Source organism: Crocodylus porosus, unplaced genomic scaffold (genome assembly GCF_001723895.1).
Source record: "Crocodylus porosus isolate Cpor-Errol unplaced genomic scaffold, CroPor_comp1, whole genome shotgun sequence".
Classification (NCBI taxonomy): Eukaryota; Metazoa; Chordata; order Crocodylia; family Crocodylidae; genus Crocodylus; species Crocodylus porosus.
Genome location: NW_017728951.1, coordinates 48,943,096 through 48,969,419, shown reverse-complemented (window position 1 = coordinate 48,969,419; position 26,324 = coordinate 48,943,096). Strand labels below are relative to the sequence as shown.

General features: G+C 44.9%; 1 protein-coding gene across 1 annotated transcript in view; it reads right to left on the bottom strand.

The window, feature by feature from the left end:
* Positions 1-26,324, bottom strand: part of LOC109324298 (heparan-alpha-glucosaminide N-acetyltransferase-like) — a 369,073-nt gene that overhangs the window by 72,715 nt on the left and 270,034 nt on the right. The window contains exon 12 of the mRNA XM_019556284.1: positions 15,304-15,430. Coding sequence (XP_019411829.1) covers positions 15,304-15,430 — 127 coding nt within the window. The remainder of the gene's footprint in view (positions 1-15,303; positions 15,431-26,324) is intronic.

Genomic DNA, 26,324 nt, shown 5'->3' with positions numbered 1-26,324 from the left:
GGGTGTGTGTGTGTGGTTACCTCTCAGCTCTGTGTTCTTGGAGAACCCTAGCACAGGACACAGCCTGTCTGACTCGCAAAGAATTCCCCCCCTCTACCTAAACAAAACTGATTAAGATGCAGTGGGAGACATATCTAAAGCCCTCCAGATAAGGGAGCAACTGCCCTATGTCTCATTTGCATTTAAGATGCAACCAGATGACCATTCATTTACATGGCAGATGGAGAACAGAATGCCTGAAGGAAAGACTGTAGTGAATTCTGGGATCAAATGCTAATCAACCCACATTTACACACACCCAGCTCAGCATTTATCAGACCAATTCTAACCTGAATTTACAAAGGACCTCCCCCCCCCACCTCATCTAACCAGAACTAAGCAAAGTAAAGTTTAATAGGCATCTCGGGCTGTACATTCCTTGATCCCACTATGGGAGGCCTATTTAAACTTGATTGACTAAAACTCAGTTGCCAGGTTAGGGAATGCTGAGGCAAAGAGACCAAGTCAGAGGGGGGGTGGGCAACATTTGAACAGTGGTAAAGGGTTCATCACAGCATCTAGCCTGTTGGAGCCTGTCAAGGAAAAATCTTAAGTTTGGTGCTGCCGTCACAGGGAGTTGAAACTACAGCCAGGCCCCCAGAATGTGCCCTCTGGGTGACCTGGAGGCTTGTCAATCACAGAGCATGAGGTAATCCGATCTAACACACATGCTCAGTTCACTGACTGCATGATGTAATTTGACTAGAAATTTCTCTGTGAAGAGTGTTCTGATTGGCCACTAAATTCTTGTAAAAGGTTTGTGAGCCGCCACCCGGGTGTGGTGAGGTAGTGTGTGTGTGTTTTAGAGGAGAGACTGTACTCGATCCTGTGAGCAGAGGCTGCGGACGGCAGGGACTGTGAGGCGCAAGCAGAGGCTGCAGACGGTGGGTGGAGCAACTCGTCTTTTCGATCTCGGTTTCGGGACTGTTTGGCTTCAATTTTGACTTTGGCTTACTTTGTTCTGGCTTCTCATCTCTGACCTCGGTTTGCGGACTGTCTTTTGGACTGGCGTCACGACCCCGTTCCTCAATTCACTACGTTACAACTTTTGTTGTTTGTTATCCCGATCATGAGCTGTTGACCAGTCCTGGGACTAGCTAGTGGGCAGCAGCACCTATCCCTCAGGGGGTAGAAAGCAAGGGCTCGCTAGTGAACCCCGTGGGCCAACAGACCTCTTTGTTGTTCGCTATACTGTAACTGAAGAAATATCTGAGCCTCTGCTTCCCAAGCATGAGTAAATAAATCATCTTTGTTTAAAATTCCCGTACAGCTCACACTCCACCGCCGCTAATCCCACCTGTTTGTATTCCAATTGCCACCCCAGCCCACCGTGACCTTGGGGCCCGATTCACTCAGTGTTTGGTTACTCTGACAGAGCCCTGACCACAAGTGTTGTCATACTTTTCCTGGGATGACTGGTGGAAGTCCTCCCCACAAAAGGTTATGAACACTCCAATAATTGCCTTAAGTCTGTTAAAAGACTATAGCAAGATCTGGAAAAGTCATGCTATGCTGAGACTTGTTCACAACAAGTAAAAATCCCAAACCCTGTTGCTGCAAGCTACCTATTGTTTCTGAAGAATCAGTATATCTGCTATCCATAGGAATTTCAAGTTAGCTACTAAGTTTCTGGTTACTCCTTAACCTTATGTTTCTCCTGATTATCAATCAGTTTCTTGAGCTGTTCCAAGCCAGATAACCCCTTGTTAATAGAAAAGACAATTATTTACACTATTAAGAATGCTTTGAAGAAGCTGAACTGAGGGTATAAAAATCTGTAAAAAAAAGCAGCAAAGGGTGTGTGCACTTCAAGAGGAGAAGTCTGTCTGACAACATTCATGGTTGTTCTTGAGAAGCTGGAAGAAACAGATCATCTCCCTTCAAGGATTGTGCTAAGAATTTTACCTGTCAGCATTGCAACCTGAGTTCCTTGGACAGGTGAGATCCCAGTTCTTGCTCTCTCTCTTTTATCTCTAGGCATAAATTTCTGAACCTGAACTGTATCAGTTAAGCTTGAGCTAAGTTTCCCCAAATACTTAGTGAAACCAGGGTAATATTGTAATTTTTTGTGTTTGTTTTTCCTTTGCATGTCTATTACTACTAGTACCATTATATATTTCATATACTTAGCAATTGCAGCAGGGCACTGAGGTGCCTGCTACTTGTGGAGCCATAAGTGAGGAGCCCAGCTCTGGGTTGCCAGGGTAACTGGTGGGAGTCAGCTGACTGGAAGGGGCAGGGCCTGGCTCCCATATAACTCCCAGGCTGAAACCAGGCAGGAAGTTGCCTGCCAGCAGCCACAGGAGTAGGAACTCTGCCAGAGTGAGAAAAAGAAAGAGGCTAGAATGCACAGGCAGTTGTTTGGGTGAGAGATGGAGAAACCCGGTGACAGACTTGAAGGTGATTATGGCCAGAAGGCTTAGGTTTATGTTATATCTAAAGGGCTTGAGTTTGTGTTGACGGTTTACAACCAGAGGACCGGGTGAGGCGATAAGGGGATGGAAGAGGCCTCATAGGAGAGCCATGGCCACATGGAGACCCCAGAGAAGCCCTGGGGGGGGCAGTGAGAAGCCCCAAAAAGGGGGCTGCAGAAAGCCATATGTCTGTGGGGCATGATTGCGAAACAAGGCTGTGGAAAGCCAGAGCGCCTGTGGGGTGCAATTCTGAGACAAGGCTGTGGAAGCCATAGCACCTGTAGGGTGTGATTGCAAGTCAAGGCTGTGGAAAGCCAGAGCACCTGTGGGGTGCGGCTGAGAGATAAAGGCTGCAAAGTGCCCAAGCACCAGAGGGCGCACTGAAAGACAAGGGCTGCAGAGAGCCTGGGCGCCAGAGGGAGCACAGAGAGTGAGATAGACTGAACAATGTCTGGTACATCTGCAAGGCTTGGGGCATGGTACAGGGGTGGTTGGAACCACGCATAGCCCATAAGACTAGGGTGTTCGGAACCCCATTGTATAAACAAGGATTGGGGTAGTATGAACTGTGACCAGGAAGACGAGAGACCACCTCCCTTTAACTTTCATAAGATCAAGATGAGGTGCGCAAGAACGAAGGTGCATTAATGCAAACTTGTCACGGTAGGGAGTGCTAGTGGAGAGCACAGCAACCCTAGGACATTTCCTCTGCCTGGTACAGCAATAAATAACATTTATATTCAAACTGGTAGTAACTGTGTATATTTTTCCTCTCTACTTCTCCTTCGTCACTTGCTCTGCAGCAACGCTTCTTTTACCTAAGCTAAAGATCCGTGTGAAGCCCAAAAATACTATGGGGTCTGCTCATCAAGAGGCTAAAGATTGGGACATGCAGAGTTTGAAACACATAAGGGGATCAGCTTGTACAGGCTGATTGACCCAGTTTGGCGATTGACCCAGTTTGGCTCAGACGTGCCCTAATGAACTGAATGCTGGCCCATGAGGGTGTCATCTGGACACCCAGCCAGATTCAGAGGTATTCTGTTTACCTGTGTGCTTGTGTCTGACTGCAGTTTACTGTTGCTCTGATGAACTGATTCTTGGCATATGAGGGTGTCAGCCTGTCCATGCTGATCAACCTGGCTGGGTCAGGCATGTCATATTAATCTGTGTGTGTATGACTGATTTGGTGACTGGAAGAACACAGCCCCATTGAAACAGTCCTGCCAGATAGCTCCACTGGGGATGAGGACTTGCATAAGGGAGATATACAGCTCCATATAGAAATACATTGATAAAATTACCAAGACCCTAGAAACATATCCCTAATAAATGAGCGCACCCCAAAGTAATGGGCAAATCTGGTAACAGTGTGTGCGTGTGTGTGTGTCTGTGTAATAAAACCCCGAGTTGGGTTTTTGTCTTATTGACCTCTCAACCCTCCTCCTTGATTTCCCAGCTATCTCCCAGTTTTCTGTCTTTGTTTCCAGCCCCAATCTCCCAGCTTTCTGCTCCCTCCACCCCCAATCTCTCAGCTTTCTGCCTCTTTTTCCTGGCTGTGTTCTCCTTGCCACTGGGCTTTTTCCCTTGCTTCCACCCCAGCACCAGTGAGTAACCCCAGGGCCACTTGACCTTAAGTAACCCCAGCTCCCCTTCCAGTCAGTTCGAATCCCAGCCCTGGCACGGTTCACTCTCTTATTTTTCCCTCTCTCATCTTAACCCCCATCCATCTCCCTCCTTCTGGAAGTCTTTGACCCTTGATTTCCCCTCCCATAGTCACCAAGCACCCTAGGTACTCCATGTACCCCCTAGCACACACATACACACCATACCACCCAAGTTAGGCACTCACCTGTGTGTATGTGTAGGTAGGTGGTGTGTGTGTGAACTGGAATATATATATCATTGTGTGCGTGATATATGAATTAGTGATCCGTGTATGTGTATTGAGTGTGTGGGTATTGACAACTGATTTTTGTCTAATGTTCGGTGTGTATAGTGTGTATGTGCTTGAATTGGTGATAGGTGTGCATGTGTCTAAGCTGGTAATTCTGGATGTGTGTGTGCCTGAGTTGGTGGTGGGGGTGTATGTACCTAATTGATTTTTGTGTGTGCGTATAAGTGCAATTGTGTCACACCCTCCTGTCTAACAGTGCAATTTTGAGATCCTGAGAGTTGGCCTGGTCCCACAGGACAACAGGAACAGAGGCGGCTCTTGCCCCTGACATTCTAACCTATCAACTACATGCCTGAACTTGAATCTATTTTCCTCAGTAAATTGTTCAAAAACATTTTTTTGATACTTAGTTAATGGCTTGCTGTCCACGGTAGTGGCTTATCTATGGAAACTCAGCTGCCTCAGAAGTAGCAAATCCCTGGTACAACATAATTCTTACTGCCAGTTTCAAAATGTTATGTATTGCTGCAGTACACTATTAAAAGCTATTAGCTACTATTTTTCATATCAGAGGAGAGGCTGCAGTACTAATATGGACCTGCTCCAACACCTAGTAAACTCAGGACGAGTCTTTGAATTGACTTAAAATTGCTCTTGGATCATAAACAAGTTACCTTACTTATGCTGACCATACTAAACTGACAGTTCATAGATTTCATAGACATTAGAGCTGGAAGGGACCTCAAAGATCATCAAGTCCAGGTCCCTGCCCCAGGGGCAGGAAGTCAACTAGGGTCAAAGGACCACAGCAAGATAAGCATCCAAGCGTTTCTTGAATGAGTCCAGAGTAGGTGCCTGCACCACATCTGGAGGGCATTTTTCCAGGTCCTGGGGGTTCGGACAGTAAAGAAATTTTTTCTTATGTCCAGCCTAAAATGGTCTTGGAGGAGTTTTTGACCATTGGTCCTTATTTTACCTTGGGGTACTCTGGCGAACAGATGTTCTCCCAGATCCTGATGAGCATCCCTTGTGTACTTAGCCACCAGATCCCCACCAAACCTGTGCTTTTCCAGACTGAAGAGTCCCATGGCTCTCAGCCTCTCTTCATACGGCCTTTTCTCTTGCCCTCTGATCATGCATGTGGCTCTCCTCTGGACTCTCTCAAGCTTCTCAACATCCTTCTTGAATTGCGGAGCCCAGAATTGGATGTAGTACTCCAGCTGCACTCTCACCAAGGTGAAGCATGAGAAGCATCTATAGATGCAATCCAGGGTTTTGTTTGCTTTACCAGCTGTGACATTGCATTGGTGGCTCATGTTCATCTTGTCATCAGTCACGATCCCCAAGTCTCTTTCAGCAGTGGTGCTAGCAAGCATAGCACTGCCAAGCCTATAAGTATGCTGCAGGGCGGGAGGGAGGTTCCCTCCCAAGGTGGAGTACCTTGCATTTATTGGTATTGAACGTCATCAGGTTTGTGTCTGCCCACTTACTAAGCTTATCCAAGTCAGCCTGGATCACTAGCCTGTCCTCAGGTGTGGATGCAAAGCCCCAAAGTTTAGTGTCATCAGCAAACTTAGCCAGTGCGCTTCTGACACCAGTGTCCACATCATTGATAAAGATGTTAAAGAGAACCGGTCTAAGGATAGAGTCTTGGGGGATGCCACTGGTCATGGAGTGCCATAATGACTCGCTGCCATCGACCACTACTCTCTGGGTCTGACCTTGGAGCCAATTTCCCAGCCATCAGTCTGGTGTAGCCGAGGCCACAGTTGGCCAATTTTTCCATGAGGAGGTCATGGGACACCAGATCAAAGGCTTTTATAAAGTCCAAGTATATGACATCAATCTCTTCTCCCTTGGCAAGGTGATACGTGGCCTGGTCATAGAAGGAGATGAGATTGGTCAGGCAAGACCTACCCACGACAAACCTGTGCTGGCTGTCCCTCAGGATGTTGCCCTCAGACAGCTTATCCAGAAGGGTCTCTGTAGCAGGGCACCAGGGAGCCTGCTACTAGATAATGGTGTGTAGCAGGGCACTAAGGAGCCTGCTACTGATAATGGTGATATAGGCCTAGCTGCCACTCAATAGGGCAGCACAGCTGTGAGCTGCCAAAGCAACTAACTGGGTCAGCTGACTGCCAGGGGGCAGGGCCTGGCCTTCATAAACAGAGAAGGCTGAGGCCAGAGCCAGTTCCCCTCTGGCAGCCTAAGGAGTAAGAGCTCTGCTAGAGTGAGCAGGGCAGTGTTGTGCACCAGTGTGCGGATACAGGGTGGAGAGGACCCTGACAGGGATGAGAGAAGGATAGCCACGTTGGCCTAAGATTTGTGTTATGGCCTAGGGGCTTTGTGTTTCTGTTTTGGTTGGTTGTTGTGATTATTACACTGGAGGACCGGGCGAGGCTGTAGGGGTGGAGGAGGCCTCAAGGGAGCTCCCCAGTAGAAAGGGGTGTTCCTAGCACTGCAGGAGGCACTGCATTTTGGGTGTCCCAACCCCAGCCCAGTGTGGGCAGCTTCGGGAAGAGTTTAGTGTTGTGCATAGGCAGAAGCCCCAGTGGGGCATAGGCCCGAAGAGGCGGGTCTGGGGGTCAGGTAAGGCTAAGGCCACCTGAGCCGCAATTGAGAGAAGCCCGAGTCAGGCATAGGACCCTAGAAGGGGTCTGGGGCCAGGTGAGGCCGAGGCCGCTTGAGCCCCGAACGTGAGGGGCGCAAGCATAGGCCCCAATGCGGGTGGAGGGCGTGGGGAGTGCGAGCAAGGCCCCAGTGCAGGCGAGCACAGGAAGCGCGAGGCACAGGCCTGAGTGTGGGTGACCGCGGGACGTACCTGAGTCAGGCACTGCCTATGACTGAGAAGCCCCGAGAGGGGAGTAAGCCCATTGAGAAGCCTGGGCTGGGCAAAAGGGCGCAGTCTGAGAGAGGCCCCAGGAGGGGGTGCATATATTAAGCAGACCAGGGAGAGGGGGCGAGCATATCGAGTAGGCCCCGGGAGAGGACCAGCACAGGGAATAGAACGGAATCCCGGTATAGCAAGACTGGCCCTGTGCCAAGGAGGGCAGGAAGGCAGCCTCCCATTAACAATATAAGATCAAAGACTTGATGGGCGAGATAGAGGGTGCATTCAAGACCCAGGTTGGCAGGGTAGGCAAGAGCATTAGGGGAGGTCATGGCACCCCTAGGGACCGTCCTGCCACAGTCTCCTTGATAATTTTGTCAAGAATCTTACCAGGGATTAAGGTCAAGCTGATTGGCTTGTAATTCCCAGGATCTACTTTCTGCCTTTATTGAAGATGGGTACCACATTGGCCAGTCTTCAGGTACTTCACCTGAGCACCATGAATTTTTGAATATTTTTGCCAATGTTTGGACTATGACACCTGCCAGCTCCTTGAGTACCTTAGGGTGTAATCTGTGAGGACCAGCTGACTTGAAGGTGTCCAGCCTCTCAAGGTGATCCTTTGCTAGATCAACACTGAGGCTGGGTATAAATACACTCTCACCCTGGCTATCCCACATCTTGCTAGGTAGGGCAATCCCATTAGACTGATGAAAGACCAATGCAAAGTACCCATTAAGCAGGCTGGCCTTTTCCTAGGTGTTGGTTATCAGCTGCCTGATTTGGTTCAGCAGGGATCCAATGTTACCCTTGGCTCTTTTCTGACTCATACATATCTAAAAAAGGACTCTTTGTTATCCTTGATACGTGAAGCCAGATGGAGCATAGTTGCAGCCTTGGCTTTCCTGATCCACTCCCCGAGACCAACAGACCAATGCCGAGTACTCCTCCTTGGTGGTAATTCTGGTCTACCATCCTTTGTAAGACTCTCTTTTGAGGCATAGGAGGTCCTCAAGTTCCCTGTTGAGCTAAGGGGGCTGCTGCACCCTTTTGTTACCCTTCCTCCAAGATAGGATGGCCATCCCTTGTGCTATCAGGATCGCTCCCTTGAGGAGCAACCACTCCTCTTGGACTTCTGTTTCTGTCAAGTCATGGTCCCTTAGGGCCTCAACAACGAGCCTCCTGAGCTTGTCAAAGTCAGCTTTCCTGCAGTCGAGGACTTCAGTATTGCTGACTGACTGTTGAATTAAAGAAGTTAATGTTTCTCCAGTGGTCCAGGATATTTGAATGGACCTACCTGCTCCTAACTTACCATTATTATTCATGATACAAAGTAGTGTGAAACAATGAAAGGAGCAAAGAACAGGACAGCAGTAGTATCTAAATGACGAGGATGAACAATACCACAACTACTAGAAGCCAAAATATGAAAGTCCATCTTCAGAATGAAATATTATCAAAATTAATTGGGACCAATTAAATCCTAATATTATAGCACAGGCAGTTTCATGTAAAAATTAAAGAAAACTCAAATTAAGAACATATCAATATAGCGTTGCATTTGCTAAAATGAGTTACTCAAAAATGCAAGAATCAAGGTTTCAAAATCACCATTAAGTTAGACAGGTTGCATTTAGTGGTTCCCAATCCTTTCTGTTATATAATTAGGTTTATACATTCCTGGTTATAAATTTAAAGTAGAGGTATAATAGAGTCAAATTAACATTGCTACTGAAATCTAACTGCTTGCATTTTAACTCTGCAAATTAACCATTGCAAGTAATGTTAAGTTTGCAGAAGAAATACAGTCTAGCATGAAGCAAGATGGAAAAGTGAGTGCAAAGCCTCTGCAAAGGCAATTATGTTTAGCACACCCATTCAAAAATAAAGTTAAAAAAAAAAAACACCCAATGTTCCAGCTGACATACCGCTAGATAAAATAGTTTTTCCTGAACGCCAGTGACTATCTTTACACTTCTCATTTCTCTTATATCCTTAGATAATGGTGAGGCATGATTCTACATTTTTTCTGAAATCAATGTCAACGCTCCCATTTATGATGGCATGAGGGCCTTGTTGTCTAAAAGCAGACTACTGAGTTAAGAAATAAAGTTGACTTCAACACATCATTGAGCAGCCTTGAAGTCTGAAGGCTTTATTTTCTCCCCCACAGACTGTTCCCCACACCAACCTACCAGCATACCTCAAGACTACCCTGGAAGAACCGGTTCCAGTGTTGAGGAGTATTTCTCTACAGCACAGTTAAAACTTAGCATCTCCGCTGCACGTGTCAACAATTGTTTTCATTAAGGACAAGTAGCATAGAAGATTGTATGGTGTGCATCTTGCACAGTTTGTCTGCCAACTTACCTCATGCAATTGTCTGCCAACTTACCTCATGCAAGCTACCAGAGAACCATCAGAAAGCAACTTTTAGTCTCAATGGAATTAAATTTCACACAGTAGTTAAGACTCTGTATCCCAGTTCCTTGAATCCTATTACAAAAATAAAGTCTATTTTCCCAATGACAGTTTCTCATAATTGGCAAACACCTGTTAGTTTATTTCTTGACTTTTCTCAGTCTGTCTCTTGGAAATGTGTTTTAATAGGGATTTTAGGTGGCTGAACCAACACAATAAATACCTGTGTCTTTCTAAAATGCTTTCCCGTTTAATTAATGTAAATAACTGCAAGTATAATGTATCTTGTAAATATTTAAAATCTTTGAAATGCAATTTCCTCATGTCCTTCAGCCATTCCCAATAAATAGGAGATCAGTTTAACTTTTCCATAGTTGATTTAGAGGGACTTGGGAAAGCCACGCTGCATTCCCAACACCTGGCAGAGATCAATAATTGTCTATTTGTTTTTAATCATTCCATGAAATATTCCTCAGAGCTAAAACATAAAGATATAGAAGAAAAAGCTGAAGAGAGATGCTAAAGAATGGAAACAAACTTGCAAAAAAAATGGAAGTGTTCTAAATACACCTAGCAAAAACATACTCTCTCAATAGCAGCAGGAAGTTTGAAATATTGAGTGCAATGTTACAATTAAATATTTACAATGGTAAAAAAAATACTATTGTACAAATTAGGATGGAAAATGATTAAGAAAAGCACTTTTGCTCATTTGAGATTATATGAAGCTAGACCAGCTCATCTTTGGTGTAACCACAAAGACTTCGGCTCCATTGACAAAGAGGTTACATCAGCTGTTTCTATGCTTCAGTTTCTTGTAGAGTCCCCCTCAGCATCCTTCATTTCTCTAGAATGTGGTACTGAGAAGCCAGAGAAAGGATGTCAATGATCGTTTCCAGCTGGGAGACCAACAAATCCCCCAAAAACCCTCTTGCCTCTTCTCTGAAAAAAACCTATTCTGCAAAGGGAGAATCACGAAGGCAAAGATATTTGCCAGAACAGCTCCTTTTCCACATACAAAGCCTTGAAAGATGCAAAGTTACTAAGGTATTTCTGAGCTTTTAGCAGGAACTGCCAACAACCAAAGAGTATTTTGTCTCAGTTGCCAAATTATTTGACTACAAAAAGATAGGTTCTCTCAACCATGCGTCATCAGCAGTTATTTTGGCCTTTGTTTCCATTACACTCTCCCATCGTGTCCTCACATACAACTATTTCAGTTTTGGGGACTCCCTATGCTTATAAAAAACAAACAAAACAAAAAAATAGGCGCTGCCACAGGCTCAAATACTGCTCTGCAGTATGCTGACATATTTATATGAGACCTTGAAGTTCCTTTCCTTCATCACCCTGGTATGCTTCAGAACATGGATGACATCTTCATAATATGGACACGTGGGAAGTAAACTCTAGAGAGGTTTCACCAAGACCTTAACAACTTCCACCCTCCGTCAAACCAGCTCTGGAATACTCTAAACAGCAGATGTATTTTAGTGCCGCGAATGTTTGCCACATTGCCACCATGTTTTATTGGAAGCCAACCAAGTGTTACAGCTACCTTATCAGTTATCAGCTTTCACCTCAAGCACACTACTACATCTATCAACTTCAGCTAAGCTATATTACAACCAGGTCTGCTCTGATTCCACTGATGAGGATGCACACCTTAAAGAACTGGAGCAGGGATTCCTAAAATTACACTACAATACTAAAACTATAGTCATTCAAATCAAAAAGTCAGACTCAGACCTCACTCCAACATACTACAATACCGAACCCAGGACAAGGATAACAGAATATTTTTGGTTGTCACCTACAGTCCCCAACTTGAACACTTAAGACACATCATTAATGATCTCCAGCCCCTCCTGGAAAACAATGACCTGTCCTGGATTACAAATCCTACTCCCTCAATCTCAAACAGGGTTTCAAGCAACAAACTACCTAACTCCCATCCTCACCAAAGCACCAGGCCTTTCAATGGACCCAAATGCCTGCAGTTCCTCCACATCAGTACAGACCACAGCATCACTGGACCAAATAGCAAGGAGTACAACATCCAAGATTCATTCACCTGCACCTCTACCAATGTCATATATGTCATCACCAGCTTACAATACCCATCAGCTGTCTACACAAAATAGACAGGGCAAACTCCAGGTGTAAGAATGATGAACTCCAATCTGACATCAGCTGCAGAAAGACATAAAAGCCTGTGGCAGAACACTTCAGCCTCCCTGAACACTCCACTGATGACCTCAAAATTGTTTGTTTTTTTTTTCAGGCAGAAAATCATTAAAAACCAGTTTGAATGGAATATTGCAGAACAAGAAATCAACCACAGACTGGATTGTGTTAAGTATGGTTAAAACAGGGCATATGGATTCTTATCCCATTACCTGGATTAGGTTTTCTGGCTCCTTTGTTTGTATGGCTTCTTTGCTTGTATGTTGCTCACAGCACTCCCCCTCCCTCCTTTCTCTCCATCCTGCTTTTCCATCATTGTATTCTAATCACTTACTCTACTTCATACTGTATGCTGTCCTTTCATAGCACTTGATGAAGTGAAATTTTGTGCTCTCACTCTAAGGTCTTATTTAGTTAGTCTATAAAGGTGCATATCTACCCTGCCTTCTGCATGACTTCAGAAGTCAGAGTAAATATTTACCATTGTAGACTAACTAAATAAACACAGCTAGCTTTCTCTCTCTTTCTTCCACTGTCATCTTGTCAAAGTACAGATTTACAGCTTGTTGCTCCAACAGTTTTCTTAAAATACATACAAAGATCCATGGTGTAGATATTCCAGTAAAAATGTAGGACCACTGTAGATGGAAACCCAGGATGGACTGAAAGACTACCGACTGAAAGCTCTTATGGGGAGAACCGCTTGACTTCTGGTAGCAGAATGGCTTGAATTAAGCTCTCAATAATTTTAAACAATCGAGTTCAGTTTATTGAAGAAACTCCAGCCTTCACAGTTTTTTAAATTACAGGAATTTCACATTTCTAACACCAGCAATAACATCTATGACGTCTCTGCACACAGTTGACAACTTGAGGGGTTCCCCATTTCAAGTTACTTATTGTCCGAGGAAAACCTCAGCATTCTCATATGCTTCAGCTTCCAGTAAAACTTAAAGAAAAGAAAAGAAAAGAAAAGAAAAGAAAAGAAAAAGAAAAAATGTAATACTCACAAGCTTAAAAGGACTATTTGAATTATCATCATTTGACTCATTTTTAAACCTCAGAGATACATACATCCAAACCAAGTATCAAAAGCATGCAGACCATGATGCAACTATTTAAGAATTAAATGAAAAATTAATGTGTTTGACTTTGCTGTCTCTAAATAGTTTCTCTACTTACACTCACACAAGACTAAGTAAGCAAGCAAATAAAAAGAAAAGTGAATATTGGACTCATTTCTGTTTTACAATACAGGTTTCCCTTACTTTATGCTGTATATGCATTCCTGAAAAATGGTGCTTATCTTGAATTCCCATAAAGGGAACCCACTTTACAATGTGACAAATAGGGATACATTCCAATACTGAGCCCCAGACCCATTTCTATCACTTTTACAAGACAATGTTGGTACTCCCCAACAGCAGACAATACACACAAGCACAGGCCACTATCATAATGAGGACAGCAACTACAGAAACACATGTCGCAGACAATGAGCGAGGAGCACAAATCCACAAAGGAAACTATATTATGGTGCACATCACTCCCACAATGCACCGCACAAAGTAGATTACTGTTGGCTTCCACCACACCAATCACATAAGAGTGAATTTACCTTGCACATAACACGTTTTTGGTATTAAAAAGGTCATCACAAGAGAATTTGTACATACAGAACCTGCATACAGTGAGGAAAACCTATATCTGAGAGAAAATCAGTAATGGGTGTGTGTGAAAGGGGAGGTGGAAGCCCCACCAAATAGGCCCGGACCCCTGACCAATGCACCCTGACACTTACCTTAGGAGCTGGGACAAGCAGCAGCCGGGAGGAAACACAAGCGCAGGCTCAGCAGTTCTGCAGCTGCCTACACCTGCGTATTGGTGAAGGCTGGGGATGCGGCTTCTGGGCGGTGTGGGCTGCTCAAAAGGCAGCGAGGGGAACAGCTGGAGGGAGGCTGAGAAGCCGGGAGCGGAATGCTGGCTGCAAGACGCCAGCTGCAGAGCTAGCAGGCTGCAGCTCCAGCTGCCTCAGCAAGGAGCCAGGTACCCGCCGGAGAACCCCGACCAGGGAGGAAGAAGGTGGCTTCAGGGACTGGCAGGAGCAAGGGAGCCCCATGCAGGGGCAACCTCTACATGGGATGCTGCCAGGGAGCCACAAAGCTCCAACCAGGGACTTGGACACTGTAGCTGGACATGCCTCCTCCAGCTTGCAGGCACTCACAGACAACCCCACAGCAGGCAGAGCGCGGGGGATCACGAGGCTCCAGAAGGAGGGAGGAAGGAGGGGATGCCAACCAGGGCGACTGGACCACAGGTCAGCCAGGCCCCAAGGAGGTGACACCAGGGGAATGGGTAGAGCCTGGGCACAGGACGTTTGCCTGTACCTGTGTCTACTGGGAGGAAAGGGAATGGACGAGTATCCCCAGAGGATCAAGGGCCCCAAGAGAGGGAATCTTGGAAGCCCCACTGGCACGAGCCGGACATTCAGTTTAAGTTACCATTAGCCCCAGGTGGGGCAAGTTTAGTTCTCCCAAAGAGGGGAAGCCAACTTGGAGATGAGGGGCAGACCCCCAAAAACTGACAGCCAAGAAGGCCCATCCTTTCCAAGGCGGGCAGTGTGGGAGACCTACGCGGAGCAGTGTCTACCCAGACCGAGGATGTGGTAAGGGTGGGGTAAAGGGGAGGTTTTGAGCCCCACAAAGACATTCCAAGGATGAGACCCCCCTCGGGTTGCCAACAGGGAACTGCGTCCCCAGTAACAACATCAAAGACATGGCAGGAGTGAATGGTCAGCACCTGGACCATTTATGCAGCACCGAGACTGGGTCTCACCCTGATGTCACTGGGGGGCAAGGTACTTCCAAGGGAAGTAGTGCTTGCTCCTACCTTGGGGGTCTTTAAGAGGAGGCTTGACGATTACCTTGCTGGGGTCATTTGAGCCCAGTTTTCCCTCCTGCCCAGAGCAGGGGGACAGATTAGAAGATCTGCAAGGTCCCTTCCGACCGTATATTTATGAACCTATGAATCTACCCACAAAGAGGGTGCCAAGACCCTACAACACCTACCAGCGACAGTGTGGTATACCAACATCATTTGTTAAGTATTTGATAAGTTTGTTTTTATCAACATCACTAATATATTCATTAAATATTGGATAGCATTAATAAATATTAATATACATTGATGTTTTAATGAATTCAAGACAGATCAGTATGTGAAGTTATAAGAAAAACAGAGCTAGAGTTAAGGTTATCCAAATAACTACATTTCCTCATTTCTCATTCTTAAGACTTTTTGCATCTTTTTTGTACTCATGAAGCAAAGAAACAGTAAGGTAATTTTACACTAGTGATTAAAAACATTATTTGTCTTGCTCTATTTGACTAATGTAGTGGGAAGAGAAAAAAAATCTGGATTGTAAAACCAGCAATGCAATCATTTTAAAGCCAGAGGCAAAACAATTCACATATTGCAAGGGGTTCAGTAAGGCAGCCCCTGTGACAATGAATTACCTTACAGGTAGGGTAGTGATAGATATGATCTTCTCCAAGCAACCACTTATCAATGTAACCTGCTGCTCCACCTGTGCAGTTAGGGTATTTTCCATCATCTCCTATTCCTCCAGGACCAAGGTAACCCCTGTAGATACAAATATAAAATTCAGCCTAAATGCTAGCTAAGGACTGATTTCTTAGCAAGACTTCACTACAATTACAGCAGGAAAGTTTTATTAAAATGTATTGGTTAATTTTAAATTTGTGGTTAGTATTTTCTGTAGGTAACTGGTATTTGTACATTGTGCAGTCTGATGGTGAGAGAACAAAAGACTCCTGTGGATACCAGAATCAATTCTGTTGCATCTGATTTTTCACTGGAACTGTATTCAATTTAAAACTGTATTATAATAAAGCCAAACAGATAATACTCTCTCTAATTGAGACTTACCATCTGCTGCCATATCAACAAAACACATCTCAACTCATTTGGAATTTTTTTCTTACATCAGACAAACAACAGAAAATATGCTCATGATTAGCATACAAAGTCTTTTCTATTTGGCAATACATTTTCTACATTTGCATTCAATAAAAGTGCTTTTGGTTAAACTACATCTTAAATTTTCCAGTACATTATATATGCCAAAAATAGTTCACTACTGAACTGTTTTGATGCAGTATTTTCAGAAACTGTCAGTCACTGAAAAATTGAAGGTAACCAAAGACCTTATCTAGGAAGTTATTCCAGAACAGGTATTCCTGACTGATTCACAAAGTGTAAACCCTTATTTACAGAGTAAGATCACCTTATTCTAAAATAGCTTAATTTACTTCAGAAATATATTATGTTCATTTGAAATAAAGCTTGCTTGTTTCACAATAAGAATATCCACACAGGGAATCAATCAGGAATAATTTGTTTTTCCTTAATGTGACAGGGGACAACTTTGTGGCCAGATCCCAAAGGGACCAGTCCACCTGCCTAGGGCAGTTTGCCCCATCTTGCCTGCCACAAGTTGTTTGTTAACTTGATTTCTTAAGTGGAAGGCTGCCCATTCTTTGCCCTGATGCCAGGGGGTCCTATCCATGGCTCCAAACCTTCCCTACAATGCAGCCCAAGCCTCACAGAAAGCGTCCAGATTATGATTACTTCCCCCGGCCTGAGGCCAGGGCAAACTCAGTCTATAACTGAGCTCTTTTCACTCTCACACTCACTCCGCCTGGCTCTCACAGGGGCCTCTTGCATACCAGCCATCACAGGCCACACTCCACTGCCCTAGCTCCTCTTGAGCAACCCCTCATGGACTTTTGGGCTTGGCTATTCTCTCCCTGGTACCACCACACAGCAACTGTGGTTCCCGCAAGTTCCCCTACTGTATGTGACGTAGCCTTGGACCAATGCTGGGCTGCATTTGCCCCAGACTCCTCACCAGGCATCTCTACACCGCATCCCATCCTGGGGTATCCTCATCATATTTACAACTAGCTACTCATGGGGCTGGCCCTTGCGCTGGCCTTCAGGCCTACTCCCAGTTCAGCCCTACTCTGTGTGGGGCCTCACAACATGTTCACCAACTACCCCCTATGGGGCCTCCAGGATCTCATATCCCTGCTGGGCTCAGGCACCTGCAAATGAGCATACCTGGCTCCACTACTCCCACAGCTCTCACAATTACCCAGCCAACTGGGGTTAAGGCACCCCATCCACCTTTCACCAGGTAGGTTAGTAGTCCTGGCATTTAATTGAGTCTGCTCCACCACAGGCAGTCCCACCAGGGCTCCCTATCCTAACAGGGTGCAGTTTTAGGTCATGCCCAGGACCAAGGAGCCTCCATGCCACCCCCATAGCTCCTGCTCCTACCCCCAGGATGTTCTCAAGCCATAGGTCAGCCGGCTGATGTTTCCCTCACAGCCACTGGCAGCAAAGTACTGCCTCCCCCTATGTAAGCTGGGTCCTACAATGCCTGCCCTAATCAGGTATCTGCCAGCTGCCTGCCTCAGCCCTTAAAGTGGCAAGCACCCGAAGGTTTTAACCTTTATCTGAATCCAATTTCCTTTTTAAGCAAGCCCTGAAGACTAATGGCACTTTTACACCATGGTGTTTAATCCTCATTAACTTAATAAGCATTAAAAGTTTTAAACTTGTTTATTTTGGCGCATTGTGTTTGCACACATCAGGCTTTCGAATGAATTAAGTTGTGTGTGCAATTCCCCATAAATTCCATTGGGGGAGCCAAATACCAGTCTACCCCCAGTGCTCTTTCCTAATGAATTGCAGCAGGAGGCACATGTAAGTAATACCCCTATTACTAATCCCATGCCTCCAGACTTTCTGACACCTTGCTAGCAGCTGCATGCTACCCCACCATCCCTGCCAAACCACAGTCACCCAAAAACCCTGCCTCTTGCACTCCCCTATGCTCTGTCCTGTCTCCAGCAGGCAACCTTGTGGCAATCCCCCCCACCATGTTAGAAAGCAATGTAAATGTGTATATGAATTTATTTTTAACTTCATATATATCATATCAGAAATATACATTTCTACAGGGTAAGAGGAGTGGGTGCTGCCCCAGCTCATCACTGGTGACTGGGGCTGTTGGTAGTGGCAGTGAGGTGGACTGGTGAGTGGATAAGTAGGTGGTTGGTGTTGTGTTGACAAAACAGAACACTTTGCCATGAACACTTATGACAAAGCTTAATGGTATAGTAATAGTACAGGGTGGGAGGCATATCCAACTCCAGTAGATCTCATGACTTGCAAGAAATGGGTTTAATGGTTATAGAATGTCTGTATGCCATCTGAGCAGCAAGGTACCCAATACCTTCAAGTTTTAAAGAGCAACTTCAGTTGAGACAGGCCTAGGATTTCTCTATACACATTTGTAGAGATTGTTTGTAGGGTCGTAGGAATCTTGAACTGGAAGGTACTTTGTGAGGTAATCTAGTCCAGCACACTGCTCAAAACAGAACCATCCCTGACCAAACCCCTAGCTAACTGTTTATTCAGCATGTTCTTAAACATGTCCAGGGATGGAGAGTCCATAATTCATATAGATAACCTGTTCCCTTAGGCTTGACTGACCTCATAGTCAGAAAGTTTTACCTAAATTTCTGCTGCAGCTTGAGACCATTATTTTTACCTCTTTTCGCTACAGGCACAGAGAAAAGACCACCTCAATGCTCTATATTACTGCCCTTCAGGTATTTGAAGATTGTTATTAAATCCCCTCTCACTTTTCTCTGCCCCAGACTAAATACATCTAATTATTTAAGACTGTCCTCATAAGTCATGTTTTCCAGACCTCTAACTCTTTTTGTCAGTCTTTTCTGGACTCTTTCCAATTTGTCCATCTCTTCCTTGAAGTGCGGGGCCCAAAACTGGATACAGTACTGCAGGTGAGTTCTCACCACTGCCAGAGTGGATGAATCCCTTTTCTTGATCTCCTTTTGCCTTCCAAGAGATCCTGCCCATTATTTCCCTAAGTTTGCTGAAGTTTACTTTTTTGAAATCCAGAATCTTAATTCTGCTGTTCTCCTTCTTTTAAGGTTAAGAAACATCAGCCAAAGGTGTGCTGATGCTGCACACATTTTAAAGTATAAGACACATGAATCTTCTTTGGATAGAATTCTTTAAATTAAAGTAATTTTACTCCTGAGTGAGAACTTTAAACTTAGTCACACTGACTATAGCCCTTTAGTTAATTGGTCTCAACTTTCCTGAGCAGCCCCATTCAGACAACTCTTGTGTCATTCCAAGCTTAGGGCAATGGTGCTTTGTGCTGACCTGCTAGACCCCCTGCCTATATGAATTACCAATGAAACATTCCATGCTTGTTCTAAAGGGGTCAAGAATTTGTGACCTTCAGGACATGCTTACAAAGATTCTTTTTTCAAGATAGGTACAAAGGTTGAGGCTTGAGAAAGGGGATTGTTCCTGAGAGATGGAATTTCTAGTGGGAAAAATCCTACTTATTGAATTATTTTGGGATCATAGTATTTTTCCACTGATGTTTTAATTGTTACCCCCCTTCCATGTTATTTTAATAGAAGTACATACATTTAATTCAAGTCTATAGTAATGAGAAAATTGCATACAAAGCAAGCCCAGCAAAACACTGGCAATCTGGGATAACTCAGTGGATCTTTTCTAGTACTCTGGCCACGAAGGTGTAGCCTCATCTCCATCAGTGGACCTAATTCTGACCACACTTCCTCTTTATATTAATCCAGACTTACAATGGTGTGGCAGGACAGTCCCTAGAGGTGCCATGACCTCCCCTAGTGCCCTTGCCCACCATGCCAAGTCTGGGTCCTGAACGCACCCTCTATCTCGCCGGCCACGTTTTTGATCTTATTATTATGGGAGGCTGCCTTCTTGCCCCCTTGGCACGGGACCGGTCTTGCTATACCACGATTCCGGGGCTACTCCCTGTGCTAGCCCTCGCTGGCCTGTCTCTGTGATTGTTCTAAGTAGCCCGCTCTCCCTTTGGGCTTCCTAGTAGACTCGCCCTTCTCTCCAGTGCCTAGCCCTAGGCTTGCCCCCTTCCAGGGCTTCCCCTTCACAGGCAGTGCCCCACTGGGCCTGCCCAAAGTCCAATATATGCGCCCTCTCCTGGGGCCTGCTTCAATGTACTCACACCTCACGTGCTCCCCTGCCCACACTGGGCCCTTGCTCACGCTTCTTGCGCTCTCCACCCCCACTGGGGCCCCTTGCTCACGCTGCTCATACTCCTTGCCCACTCTCGGGCCTGTGCTTGCACTCGTTGCGCTCTCCGCCCACACTGGGGTCTTGTTCACGCCTCCCACACCTCTGCCCGCTCTGGGGCCTCCTATGTCCGACTCGGGCTTCCCAAGGTTGGGGCTCAGGCGGCCTTAGCCTTACCTGGCCCCCGGATCCCTCTTTGGATCCTGCGCCCTACTCAGACTTCTCAGGATTGGGGCTCAGGCGGCCTCAGCCTCGCCTGGCCCCCAGACCCACCTGCTCGGGCCTGCGCCCCACTGGGCTTCTGCCTCTACCGAACTCTTCCCGAAGCTGCCTACACTGGGCTGGGGTTGGGACACCCCCAAAACGTGGCACCCTCAGTGGTGCCAGGAACACCCCCACTTTACTGGGGAGCTCCTGATGAGGTCTCCTCCACCCCTACAGCCTCTCCCGGTCCTCCGGTGTAACAATAACTAAACAGAACCACAAGCCACATGGCTGTAACATAACAATAAGCCTACCGGCTAGAACGTACACTCCTGTCAGGGTTCTCTCCCCCCATCTCATCATGCAGACTCTCAGTCAGTCAGACGGCTGTGCCGTGCTCTGCTCCGCAGCAGAGTTGCCACTCCTCCAGCTGCCAGAGGGGAACTGGCTCTAGCCTTAGCCTTCTCTATTTATAATGGCCAGGCCCTGCCCCCTGGTGGTCAGCTGACCCAATTAGTAGCCGTAGCAACTGGCACCTGCTGCCCTAATGAATGGCAGCTAAACCCATTTACTACTATTCAGTAGCAGGCAACCTAGTGCCCTGCTACACACCATTATCTAGTAGCAGGCACCCTGGTGTCCTGCTACAAATGGGTTGGTGATAGCAGAATTATGAAGTCCTGGGATTTTAGGTATGAGAAGTTTGGCTGCATCTTATTTTTTCTTATTTGAAAAGTAAGGCAAGTGTTTTCTCTTATGGATTCTTTAATTTGCACTTGTCATCAGTTCAACTACATTACCTTCCCACCCGATAACATCTTCACTTCATAAGTAAATTCCCACAAAAAAAGAGAAATGAAATCCAGCTCTCAATCCACAGACTCATAAAAAATCCAAGAGGAGGAAAAGGATGTGCTTTATAGTTTTTCTATTCCCACATTCATAAACAAAACAAAGAACAAGGTAAAAACTCCTCTAAGACATTATCAGAAAAACACCAATGGGTCCTTTGCAAAGAGCTGCAGTAGAAAATAGATACATGTATATTGATTTTAAAAAACTATTTTCTGTCCTTAAGTTCCAGCTATCATTATTTATTATTTGCAGTGCAGTAGAGTCCCAGATATAGACTCCCATTGTACCACAGAAATAGACAAGTGGTTGCTGAACAATCTATGATGACTAAATACAATGACTGAAGTCATGTGTTGATTCTTTTATGTAATGGAACTGTGCTGGGAGGGAAGATGACAAGTTATGTACAGAATCCCTTTTTTCATCTTCTATACATTTGGAAACTTGGTCATATTAGTAGAGAAAACAATATGAGTATTGCACAGGCATCCTGGGAAACAATTTAGACTGGCCAAGGCAGAATTTGAGATCGGAGCTGGCATGGGTCAGAAAAGGAAATAAAAAGGGGTTCTATAAAAATTAGGTCAAGAGTAAGAGGAATATGAAAGAAATAGTAGATCCCTGACAGACTACAGAAGCCGATCTAGTTACAGATGATATAGAGAAGGGCAAAGTATTTAATGCATTTTTTATTTCAGTGCCCACTTATGGGTGTGTTAGACTCTAATCAGTCACCAGTGTCGAACACCTGTGACATTTGGTGCAGTCAGGGATATATTAGCACCAATCATGTTAAGCTCCTTCCGTTGGGGTTGGTGTGAATGCCTGTCAGTGCAGTTGCTGTCAGGATACTGTTGGTGATACTGCACAATGACAGTTTGGGGCCCCTGTTACTATCTAGTTTTGGGCCTCCCGTTCCAGAAAGGATGTGAACAAGTTGCAGAGAGTCCAGCAGAGAGCACCAAAAATATTTAGGGGATTGGGGCACTTCTGAGGAGAGACTGAGGGAACTGGGCTTATTTAGTCCACAGAAGAGAAGACTGAGGGGGTGGAGAGGGGATTTGGTAGCATCTTTTAACTATCTGAAGGGTGGTTCCAAAGAGGATGAAGCTGGACAGTTCTCAGTATTGGCAGAAGACAGAACAAGGAGCAATGGTCTCAAGTTGCGGCAAGGGAAGTTCAGGCTGGATATTAGGAAAACCTCTCTCACTAGGAGGGTGGTGAAGCACTGGAATGGGTAACCTAGAGAGGTGGTGGAATCTTTATCCCTGGAGGTTTTTAAGACCTGCCTCAACAAAGCTCTTTCTGGAATGATCTAGTTAGTGATGGTCCTGCTTTGAACAGGGGTTTGGACTACATGACCTGCCAAAGTCTCTTCCAGCCCTAATTTTCTATGATTCTCTGACTACTCCTACCTCTTTACCTGTAATAAAGACACCATAGGCTCTGATTCTTGGGCATGTGTACAAATGTTCGCTGTGCCCCCTGTACAATCACACGGCTTCCTTTAAGTCATGCGATTGTAGACTAGGAACAGCATGTTCAGGAAGGGATTCTCCATCCAGAGATGGGGAGGTTGGGGTGGCTAAAAATAGCTTCTTTATTTCTAGCAGCAGCACTTTTCATCTATTCATTTCATAGAACTTCACAAAGAGGGCAGGGTATCATCGAATCCATCATACAGATAAGGAAATAGAAGCACAAAAAGGTGAAGTGTCTTGCCTAAGAACTACCTATAAGTCAGTAGCATGGTTCAGACTAGAACGCAGGTCTCCTTTTATTTTGTCCTTGCTATATACTATCAGATCGCTAAGGATCCCCCAAGACAGTCATTCCAATGCGTACAGGGGATAGCAGCCAAACTAAAATTATATTTTATATAAAGAGAACTAAAACAACATTCAATTTATCACTCAAAATATATCAGCAAGTATCTAAAAGACTATTCTTTTTTAATTAGGGAAACACAGTTTTTTCTGATTAAAGCAATGTTTTATTTTGAATTTACCATTAATACTTCAAAAATACTTTAGGACTTAGCTAAAATATCTGTATCCTGTGATTTTTAAAGATTTCTCTGCTGTGTGGTAGCTTTAATCTACTTTGACATTTTGCAACTCAAAATCCCTAACATGTATGTCCATATTTCCCTGCCACCTTTCTGTTCCACTGTATCTCCTTTGGAGTTTAAATATGGCCAGAAAAATGAAGACTAATATAATAGTGTATTAATGCTTATATCTACTGTTTGTGTCTTACACATTCCACTGTTGTACTTCACTGAAAAAGCAGGATTTCCACTAGTGTCAGCACTACTAAGTAAACCTAGCAGGGGGAAATCAAATAGTGGTACCTCATGCATCATCAACAAAACAGCCAAGTCAGTGCCAAGTCAGAATTTTTGCTTGTAAGTATGAAAGTCTAATAATACTACAGGCAATATAAACAGAAACTGAGTTACAGGTTTATTTAAGTGATGGATGTTACATTATATATAGCACAGGAACTTTTGAAGGTTTTTGTTAACCTTTATGTTTAAGTGACTAAAGAGCAGGATACAAATCAGCCATTTTTATGATACATTTAGCTATAGTATATCCCTAAAACAATATATTTGGCCTAGAAATGTGAATAAGTCATTGTCACCAATGCTGAGGAGAGAGCTAAAGCTTGTTTTCAACAACTCTGTGTCCCCACTTGATATCTATTAGTGAGAAGACAGAGTGTTTTATTATTTGAAAAGCTGTTCTCTGAGATTTATGGCCTCATATTAGTCTCCTTATAGCAAGATATTAGACAATCACACTCTGTCATGGGCAATCTCAGGTGGAGAAACATGCTGCATTCATCTTTTTTCTATCTAGGACACTTCTTTTCTTCTATTGTTTTTTATGTGGCATATAATTTCCTTGTAATCAATTTAAATCAAAAGCTGTAGTGATTTAGTATGTGCATTTCACCTATTTTATGTTTTTTTACAAGGAAGTTAAAAATCCCAAATCTTTTAAGAGAATGTTGACATATGGCACTGCTTTCAGCCTCACTGATGAATACTGAATCCTTAAAGTTAATTAGAGAGGGTCCTGACACAAAATGATGGGTCTAGACTTTAGGAAAGTTCAGATATAATTTCAAATTTCATAGCCATAAAAGATATTAACTTTCCCATTGCAATGGACCTGAAGGTAAGACTAAAAAAATAATAGATATGAGACTTCCATAAGTTTCTTTGTTCTCTAAGAACAAAGAAAAATGCAGCAGAAAATGGAGCTGCTTAAATCAGCAGGGAGAAGGTTTGGTTGGAGGACAGCAAGTAGGATTAGAATTCTTCCTGTGGCTCAGAAAATGCAGTAAGCTGAAGGAACTCTTCCAGATTATTAGTTTAGTACCTTTTGTTTTAAGGTCTCCCACTAGGACATCAGTCAAAAACAAATGAATAGCACCTTGTGCCTCCAATAAAAGCAGGTACAAGTACATGGAGTATTGAGGAAATTATTTCATTCCAGAATGTTTCTACATTTTAAAGCATCTATTTTGAGGAGTGGCATGAAAAAACATTTCTGCCATTGTGATTTCTTTACATGTTCATGAGATGACATGGGAATCTAGCTCTAGGGCAGTGATTCTTAATCATGTTGAGACTCAAGGCACCTATGGACAGACCACCCCTTGGAAAATGCCAGCTCTTACTTTTCACTCTTATTTTGACTACAGAAAAATCATAGAGCAGGGGGGGTTTCATTACAAAGAACACTAAGACCACAACAATAAATTTCTGTTTGAAATCTCTGAATTTATCTTGTGAATCATATTTGTAAATCTAACAATGTGTGGCAACCTGCACACAAAGTTCCCAGAAGGAGCTAAATATGTTCATCCTAGTGTTCAAAAATGTAATCCCTGACTGTAACAGAAAGCAAGGGGCTCCTGTTACTTTACTAGAGAAGCCACATCAGATATGTCCCCAGATGGAAGAAGACAGCAGATTCTGGGCTAGCTACAGGGGAGTAGGCAGCCAGGAACCCATTGCTTCCAAGTGTCTATTGCATGGTTAGCCGCCTAGCAATGGGACAGCTAAACCCTAAAGAGTTTAGAGCCCTGGTTAGGCAAGGGCATTACTGCAGTTTTTCCAGAGAAGTGGCAGTAGGCTGTTCTGGAGGCTGAGGAGACACACCTGCAACCGGTCAGGAATCAACTGGAAGGGAAGAGGGGGGGCAGGGGATGCAAGTTTAGGTCCTTGAGGCAGAAAGGCAGTGCAGTTCTGAACTCTGCATGGAAAAAAGCTCCTGACAGCTCATGCTGGTGAGGAAGTGGTGCTACAAGGCATGCCAGGTCCTCCCAGGGCTGAGAAGGTGATGTGATGACCCAGAGAGGGGCTTAGAGTGTTTGAGTTTAAAGCAGTTGCTTGCACTTTTGTTTCAGTTTTATACCAGAGGACTGGGTGTAATAGGGGTGAGAAGACCAGAGGGGTTCCTGAGAGGCATGTCAGGTTTTGAGCCTTGCCAGGGGCAGGAGCATGAGACAGAAGAAGGCGATGCTGAGAGAGCCAGAGCCAGAGCCCAGAGGGGGGCAAGACAGGCAGCCTGAGGCTGAGAGAGACAGAGCCATAAGAGGGTGACAGAGGCAGGCTGTGGCTGATGCGAGGTGGAGACTGAAAGATCTGAGCAATTGGGCTCAGGCTACCAGTCTCCAGCCAGAATAACCTGGTAGCTAAAGCTAAAAGGGTTGAAGCCTACACAGGAATATAAACAGTGACAGAGTAACACCCGCAAGATATTGGCGAGGCTATAGGGGAGGCTGGAGGCCATGATCAAGAGCCCTAAGACTTAAATAGGGACAATAGGGCCACAGGTGGTGACCACTGACTTACAATGCCAGCCAGGCACCAGTAGATCTGCCAGGGCATGAAAGAGAGCTGGAGAGAACTGTAGTTTTAGCTACTGGGCAGAGGACCCAGAGACTATGATAAATTAAGGTAGGTTTGTCAGGCATTGGTAAGAGCACTCCAGGACTCGGCAGAGGAAACCTCCCAATCAATATGAAAAGAACATCGAGGCAGCAAGATAAGCAGGGGAGGTTACATAGAGCAGCCCATGGGTCATAACCCAAAACTGGGTTGCAAGAATATTTCAAAGGGTCGCAAGCAAGTGCTAGAAAAATGCACGAAAGCACAGGTTTCCCCTTGCAGGCTGGCAGCTTCCCAGCCTGCAAGTGGCTGCTTGGGGTGTGGTCAGTACACAGCCAGGCAGGGTTGTGGGAGCAGCCCCAGGAG